Source organism: Trichosurus vulpecula, chromosome 1 (genome assembly GCF_011100635.1).
Source record: "Trichosurus vulpecula isolate mTriVul1 chromosome 1, mTriVul1.pri, whole genome shotgun sequence".
Lineage (NCBI taxonomy): Eukaryota > Metazoa > Chordata > Mammalia > Diprotodontia > Phalangeridae > Trichosurus > Trichosurus vulpecula.
In genome coordinates, this window is record NC_050573.1 from 140,752,470 (window position 1) to 140,761,406 (window position 8,937).

Here is an 8,937-nt window from a genome sequence, read left to right on the forward strand (position 1 = left end):
GGAGTTTTTATTTATTCTTATATTTATATGTAACCTTTATTGTGATTAGGAATTAGGCCTGTAGTTTCATTGATATCGAAAACTAACAGAAGAAAAAAGTCTCTCAAGCTGTGTAGATCCGCACCTTCTCTGCCACTTATGGTTCAGAAGATTTCCTAGAGCACAGAGATGCTAAGTGCCTTATCTGTAGTCCCAAAGCCAGTTCTAGGTCTTACTGACTTCAAGGCCACCTGTTTCTCTATTTAAATTATATTAATAAAATTCAGATCAATGCTAAGGCTATCTTAAAACAGCTAAATTTTCTAAAATGTTATTAGAGTCTAAAGAGAAATCTATATGGGAAAACCCTTAGTAGGTTTACTCATCAAGAAGATTTGTCTCTTTTCCTCAAACAGTAACACGGTTGATTGATAGTGTTTATTTTCTCCCATACACATTATTGGAAGGGATGATTTTCTTTTAGTCTTATTGCTGCATGTTGGTTTGTTATGTAAGGGCCTTCAAGAAATATTTAAATTAAAAATTATCCAGAAAGAGCATTTTCTAACATTTACTAATAGTAAACATATATAATGTTAGTTTACATGTTTTTCCTTTTCTGATGTTGCAGGCTTCAGTTTTGGAAAATCTAAGGCTTGCTGTGCGATCGCAGCTTGGATTTACCTCAATCAGGCTCCCAATAGCTGGCAGATCTAGCAACATTTGGAATCGTATTTTTAATTTTGCAAGATCACGTCATTCAGGCTCACTAGCTCTGGTCTCAGCAGATGGAGATGATGTTCCTAATCAAAATTCTAGCAGAGAACCTGAAAGAAACACAACTCACAGAAACCTGTTTTCAGTGGAGTCTGATGACACAGACACAGAGAACGAGAGGAGAGATGCTGCTGGAGCAGTCGGTGGAGTTGCTGCCCCTTTGCCTCAAAAGGTCCCTCCTGCAACAGCCATAGAAGCAGCCGTAGCAGCATGTGGAAGCTCCTCAGGTCAGAATTCCCGCAGTGGTACTACAGATCATGGAAGGGAAGTGGCCAGTGCGGAACCTCCGAGTGTGAGTCCAGCTCGTCATCAGCTCACTAGTGCACTAAGTCGAGTGACTCAAGGCTTACGTTGGGTACGCTTTACATTAGGGAGATCAAGCTCTGTCAGTCAGAACCAGAGTCCTTTGAGACAGCTTGATAATGGGGTGAGTGGCAGAGAAGAAGATGATGATGTTGAAATGCTAATTCCTGTTTCTGATACAGCATCAGACTTTGACGTAAATGACTGTTCCAGACCCCTTCTTGATCTTGCTTCAGATCAAGGACAAGGGCTTAGACAACCTTACAGTGCAACACACCATGGAGTAAGGCCGTGTAATCGAGATGGCCCTTGTGAGCGCTGTGGTATTGTTCACACTGCCCAGATACCCGACTCATGCTTAGAACCAATACTAAAAAGTGAAACAAGTGATGATGAAGCTTTGTTACTTTGTTAGGTACAATTTGAATAAGGGAGATTGTATACAGGTTGGAGCAATATCCAGTCATTGTTTTGTACTTTACAGTTAAGAAAACTAGTTTTAGTTTTGAAAAAATGTCCAGGGCAAATTCATATTCTGATGTGTTAGCCTGCATGGTTAAATAAACACTTCCATCTCTGTGAACTGCTAGAGTGCACATTTTCGCAGCTGCAAATACATCAAGTATCCATAATGTTCAGTAACCATTGTCCATCCCATTAGTTTATAATTTGTTTATCCTGGTACTGTAGTTCACAGTAGAAATATAGCTGCTGGAAACTCATTAGACTGTCAGGTTATTTATCCTATGTTAAGAGATTTATTTGTACAGAGTGATATTTTTCCTTAGAAACTAAACCTGTTGTGTTATTGCCAACACATACCTTGTAACGTACTATACTAAATACTGTTACAGTTGTTAATGTGCAAAAAATCACATTTTCCCCTTATTTTTGACTTACAGAACATTTGTCTAAATATTCTTGAATTTCATCTTAATAATATGAATTTATCAAAAGGAGGAAGAATTTCTCAATCTTTTTTGTTAAGTTAAACATGCAGTGGTGTGTGAAATTTAGGTATAATTAGATGAACTGATGGCAAATACAAAATCCTTTTATAGATTTTATAACGTTGACTTTAATACAGTACTCTCTAAAATGGTACAAACCAAATGGTATGTAAAATCCCAAGTCATTTTTTTTCATCTCTATATGGGGACAGAATAAAGTGGCCGAAGATATTCTACTATGCATTAATTCTTGAACTTTATAAAATATGTACAAATACTGTACAAGATAAGTTACAGCTGGTAATGTCTTTCCCTGATACATACAGGGTCTGCTTGTCTTGGACCGAAGGGATTTGCACTAAAATCATATCAAGGTCTCAAATGAGCTTAGTGCACAAGCACTATCACTTTAAATACTATTATTCGCTAATACTGCAATGAATATATATTTCCATAGCTCTTTTCTTGGGGTGTCGCATTTTTATTACAATTTAAATTGCTTTGCTGGTTCTCTATTTATTTATTGTATTTAAAGACTGAATTATCTGGTTGTAAGAAAAATGGTTTTTTCAGTATACGTTTTTTGTTTGGGGAGCAGGGTTTTGTAATTTTCATATTGGAGAAAAACAAGTGGGAAAATCGTTGTTTCAAATTTTGTAATAAGATGGTTGATATGGCTACTAGAGTGATTACAAGACCCTACAACCTTTTTTATTGTCAACTACTGTTTTATTTATTCTTTGCCAATCTGTTTTAGTAGGTTAATGATTCAGTATGAAAAATGTATTTGTGTGTGACTATGCTATTTATTAAATTTTAAATACTTTGCTGAATGTCATTTTAAAGCATGTTTAAGGTCTTGTGCATTTGTCGTGTTATGCTGTCAGGCAGAACTGACTAAAATGTTTTAATATGTATCAAAATTAAAATGACTTTTTGTTATGCCTTGAGGTACTTTTTAAATCAAAATTGTTCTTTGTTTTTGTTTAGAATTGGTGCATGCAAAAAATATTATCTGTAAAATGCACATTATGCCTAGAAGAAAAACGAAATTGAACGAAAGGCATGGCCATCTTCTCCCTCTAATTCACACATAAATATTAAGTCAAAAATACAGTGAGATTTAGTACAATTGGTGGACTAAAAACATAACTACATTCATTTAAATTTTGGTTAGTCTATAATGTAGATATTAGTCCTGACATGCAATTCCAAGTATAAAGAAGTTGCACTTTATTTCAATGTGATAAGTAACTCTTTTCACTGCAGAAAGTTGACAGCAAAAATATACACTTAAATTTAATGAATAAAATTTTAAAATATTTTAAGTTCAATTGTTTATATGCCATCACTAACTAGTTGTGGTTAGTATTATTCATAATTAAATGTAGTGCTGATTCCACTGATAATAGTAGTCTTCTAAATAGTTCACCCTGAAATAAAGTGAATAGAAGTAGTAAAGATTAGCCAGTACCATTGCAGCTCGTGGAAGAGTAAATACAGCATGATTGATTAAGGCAGCCTGGAAACAGACAAGGCAATGAGAGAACTAATAACCCTGGTGCAGAAAATTTCTTAACTTACCCCTCAGTGAATGGAAGAAGTTGCACTTTTTCAGACAGACAACAATGCATCAAACAACAGCTTAGTTTATAATGAGGCTTTAGAAGTAAACATGTATTTGAGGTCACTCTTTTGCTTAAGTTCACAGAAGAATTGCCTTGATTCCATAACTTATATTTAAGGTACATAATGCTACAATATGAAATTCTTTGCATGGATATTGCCCTAGGAAAATGCAATCTGTGTATGTGTTTATCATAATAGATTTAGAGCTAAACATTAACATAGAGCCCATATACCTCATTTTGGGACAAAGGAGACTTAAGACTCAAAGAAATTATGTGATATGTCCAAGTTCATACAAATGGGAATTGGAAGCTAGGCTTTGAATCTGGGACTTCTGACTCCCATGTTCTTCCCACTACAAGTTGCCTTCTAGTTTCTGATGTAATTTGTTTCAGGTCTCATTTAGTATTTTTGTATTATAACTTTAGTGTTTTAATAAAGAAAATCCTAACTTTTTAAAGGAATGTAACAGAAAAGGTGTTTTCTCACTGATTTTTATTCATTTGTAGGCCAGACCTTTTCCTATGTAAATTTTTAAGTCAGTAGAAAATGTGATTAGGATGAACAGATTTGATTTGAAAATCGAAGTTTTCAGAAATTTATATTCCATTAATTTTCCATTCCATTAGCATTATTATCAATAATAACCAAAGCATACAGCTTTCCTTACACAAATCCTCGGAAAATGTTATGCTTTCCATGTACCTACTGGAGAGAAAGAAATTTAGATACTTCTTTTTTGTCTTGTTGGATTTAATGACATAGACATTTAAAATCCTTCCTATGCTAGAGAGAAAATATTTTTTCATGCGTTGGCAAAAATTCAAACAAGAAGTCAGTTACTACATGTCCATAGTCATCGCCATCCTTAAGGATATGAGACTTACACAATTTCTTCCAAAAACCCTTAATGTATTCTGAAGTTCTTGAAGTGAAGCAGCATCTTGTAGTAGATAGAGATTTGGCCTTTGAGCCAGGAAGACCTGCCTCCAGGTCCTGTCTCTGACACATACTGGGCAAATCACTTGAATTCTTAGAGCTCTAAGCCAAAAGTCTCAAATCAGATTAAAATGTAATTGGGAAATATTTGACCAAGTAACAGTACATATGTAATATTAATTTGTGGTTTTCTAAGTCAACATGAGATACCCCTGCTCTAAGCAGTTCTTTAAGAATTTCAGAGAATGTGCTGATCTGCAGTAGCAAAGTTTACTCACCTGCCTGTACCAGTAAAATTGCAGATCCATTTTCTATTCCTATACTTGCTAAGATGAAACAGCTTGAGGAGTGTTATTATCAATAGTTGAGACAGAACTATAAGCTTAAAACCTAATGCTTGTGTTCTTTTTATCTTAGAAATTAAAAGCACCGTTACTAGCATATGCATATATAATGTTTAGTTTAAAATTGAATATATGTGATCATGAATTGTTATGTTATATGGGAGGTTTCATAATCAGGAAGACTCAGGGTAATTAAACTGACCAGTATTTTTTAAAAAATCATGATAACTGTGTGTGGTAGCTTGAGAAAAAGAGTAGAAGCCAATCTTTGGCTCCATCACTGTCTTTGTAGCCCTCATGCAAGCAGGTCAGTTTAGTCATGCAGCTACTGGCTCTGATCATTTACATGCTTAGGACAATTACTAGTGATAATTGCCAAGACTGATGATCTTTTCTCATTTCTCATCCTTCTCAATCTATTGGTTGCATTTGACTCTGTTGACCACTATCTCTTCCTCCCAGATACTGGATTTTCATGACATCTCTCATGTTTCTCCTCACTGCTTCTTCTCAAGTTTCTTTGCTGACTTGTCATCCGTATGAAGTCCCTTAACTGGGTACTCCCCAGATGTCTGTACTAAGCCCCCCTCTTCTTCTATACACTCTCTCCAGATGACTTTGTAAACTCCCAAGAGTACAACTATGAGTTATATGCAGAAAACATTTAATATGGTAATAATATGTATACATATGTGTATGTGTACACACATACACGTGCATATATGGATAATAAAGCGAGAGCAAGCTTTAGCTTAAAACCACTAAAACTTTTTGGGACACGCTGTGTATATCCACTCCCAATCTCCACTGAGTTTCTGTCTTGTATTAACCTATGCAAACTGGATATTCCAGAGATATTCCATCTTAAATTCAAACCTGTAAGAAACAGGACACATCTTTCCCCTTAAACTCTTCTGTCTTTCAGACTTCCTAGACATTGCCACCACCATGATGCAGTCCTTCATCACCTCCCATGTGGACTATTGCTATAGTTTGCTGACTGGTCTCCCTGCCTCAAGTCTCTCCCCACTCCCAGGCCATCTGCCATTCAGCTGTCCAACATCTCAAAAAAACAAGTCTAACCATATCATTCCCTCATTCAGTCAACTCCAGTGGTTCCCTGTTGCCTCCGGGAACAAATATAAAATCATCTGGCTTTTAAACCTGCCCCCTTCCTACCTTTAGGGTCTTCTTACGTGGCATTCTCTTCCAAGCACTCTATGATCCAGTAATGCTGTCCTTGCTATTCTTTGTACACGACACACAGTCTCCCAAACCTGAACATTTCACTGAGTGTCCCACATGCCCGGAACTCTTCTTCCTCATCTTTGCCTCTTGGATTTGTCTTTCTTAAAGTCTCACTTTTTGCAAGAAGCCTTTCCCAGCCCTCAACCTTAGTGCTTTCCCTCTGAGATTACCCCCCACCTCATTTATCCTGTATATATCTTATTCGTACATAGTTAATTGTATGTTGTCTCCTCCCATTTGACGGTGAGCTCTTTGAGAGCAGGCCATGTTTTTTGCCTTTCTTTTTATCCCCAGCACTTAGCAAGCACAATGCCTAGCATATAGAAGGACTTCATAAATGCTAGTTGATAAATTGATTAATTCCCTATTTCTGGCACCATCACCCTTCTAATCTCCCAGGTTCATGACCTTAGCATTTTCCTGGGCTCCTCCTTTTCCCTTACCCTGACATAAATAGTTTCCAGATCTTGTCTTTTCTCTCTTCCCACTACCTCTTCATGCTACTTACACAGCTACCACCATAACTCAGGCCCTTATCGCTTCTCACTTAGAAGTGAACCACCTCCTAATTGGTGTCTTTACTTCATGCCTCTTCCCACTCCATCTCATCCTACACACTGCTGCCAAAATAATTTTCCTTACATGTAAATCTTAATCATATTGCTCCCCTACTCAACCAACTCCAGTGGTTGTAAGGTAAAATAAAAACTCCAGTGTTTAGCTTTTAAAGCCCTATATAACCTAGCCCCAAACTAACGGTTGAGCTACATGGGATATTACCTCCCAATCCTAAACTCTGTGATCTAGCCTTTTCTCTGTTCCTCACACATAACACTCCCTGTGCCTTTACTCTGATCATCCTATATGCCTAGGATATATTCTTTTCTTACCTCTAATTCATAGAATTGAGGCAGCTAATTGATACAATAGATAGAATACTGAACCTAGAGTCAAGAATACCTAAATTAAGCATTTACAAGCTGTGTGATTATGGGGATGGGCAAATCACTTAACCTCTATCTGCTTTGATTTCCCCACCTGTAAAATATTAATAATAGCACCTACCTCCCAGGGTTGTGGTAAGGATAAAAAGAGATAATGTTTGTGTTTCGCAAACCTTAAAGCATGCTGTAAATGCTAGTTAATTAGCATCCTCTTTAAGACTCAACTCAAGAACCATCTTCTGCATGAAGCCTTTACTGATTCCTGCCCCCTCCCCTATTATTACTGGCCTTCCTCCCAGACTACCTTATATTTAATTAATTTCCATGTAATTATATTTATTTGCTTTATATTTGTGGTACATATGTTACAATGTGCTTGTAACCCTTATTAGAATATAAGTTCCCAGTAAAGAAGAATTATTTCATTTCTTGTATACCAAGCACCTAGCACAGTGCCTGGCATATAGTAGGTATTTAAATAATTGTTGTGTATTGATTCGTAAAACAGTTTTAGCCCAACGCAGCTGTTGCTCCAATTTGCCAAACTAGTACTTAACAGAGTGCCTGTTATGTGAAAGATGGTGTCCATAATAGCAAGAAATACAAAACAATTTCCTTCATGAGGGAGCTTGCAATTGCTTCTGTCTCCATTACTGTGAAATTCCTTGTGTATTTTTCATTTCCAGTAGTGAAAAAAAAACTTCAATTGATGAAATTGCTTTGATAATAATGTTATTCTTTTATCTTTTTAGTGTTTGTATCTCTGTAAAATGGGAGGCCTTCCTGACTTCCTTTCTCACAAGGATACTGTAAGAATGAAAGAGTGATAGAAGGCTTTTATAATGTCGACCATGGAAATAAAAAGCTCACCTTGTTGTTTTGGGCAATTCGAGGAGGCCTAGTCACTCAGCTCCTTACTCAGTGTTGCTAGACAAATTGGAAAAATCCCTTCCAGAGCTAAAAATAGGAACCCTGGATATTCCTATAAGAGCTAGAACGTCTCACTGCATGGCTGTGCGGATTTCTACCACCCAACTTACCTAACAAATTTAACAAGCATCTGTTAAATTAACCAATGAAATGTTAGTAAATTGCCTAAGACAGATGGGCTGGTAATTCTTTCCATCATTGACTAATACCTTAGTTGTCTTTTATATCTGGCCATCCTGAAGCTCTTTCATACAGTCAGAATGGTTAGAACTTTATTCATATTTAATTTTATTGTGTAGTGGTGGCAGATTCTGTTTTTGTACAGTATACACGTGCTGATCTAATATCATTAAGATGTTCACAATAGGTTTATTGTTTGTCCTAGGCCACCTCTCTTTCACAACGGCTCATTTTTTTCATGTCAGGTAGAATCACTTAACCAACTAGCATCGATGTAAGTAAGAGTACTGTATACATGGTTGCTTATAACATTCATTGAGTAAGCTGGAGTCTTCAGAAAGAAACACAACAAAAGAGCCATTCATTTAGTTATTCCTATGAAAACCAAAATTTCTATTTTCTAGCCAAGTAGATGGCATTAGTCATTTGTTGACATTAGTAATTAAATGGACCTTAAAGATCATCTATCACAAATCCTTTATTTTTAGTTAATGCTTAGATAAGTTGTCACTTCCTCAAGTTCACCCATATAGTTAATAACAGAGTAAGGACTCAAGGCTAGATTTCCTGACTTCTTGTCACCTCAGTTTACCTAATGATAGATCATTAGATCATATGAAAACTACCAGTTTTTCGTTGTTAGGGTTGTTAGAGCTTTTCAATTTAGCAATGAAAAAATAAGTGTAATTAGTAATCATAGTTTGGATTTATAAA

General features: G+C 36.1%; 1 protein-coding gene across 1 annotated transcript in view; it reads left to right on the forward strand.

Annotated features, from left to right (window-relative positions):
* LRP12 (LDL receptor related protein 12) overlaps window positions 1-2,978 on the forward strand; it is a 164,327-nt gene extending 161,349 nt beyond the window's left edge. Inside the window, exon 7 of the mRNA XM_036741147.1 lies at window positions 611-2,978. Coding sequence (XP_036597042.1) covers window positions 611-1,474 — 864 coding nt within the window. The 3' untranslated portion in view covers window positions 1,475-2,978. The remainder of the gene's footprint in view (window positions 1-610) is intronic.
* Window positions 2,979-8,937: the final 5,959 nt, after the last annotated feature.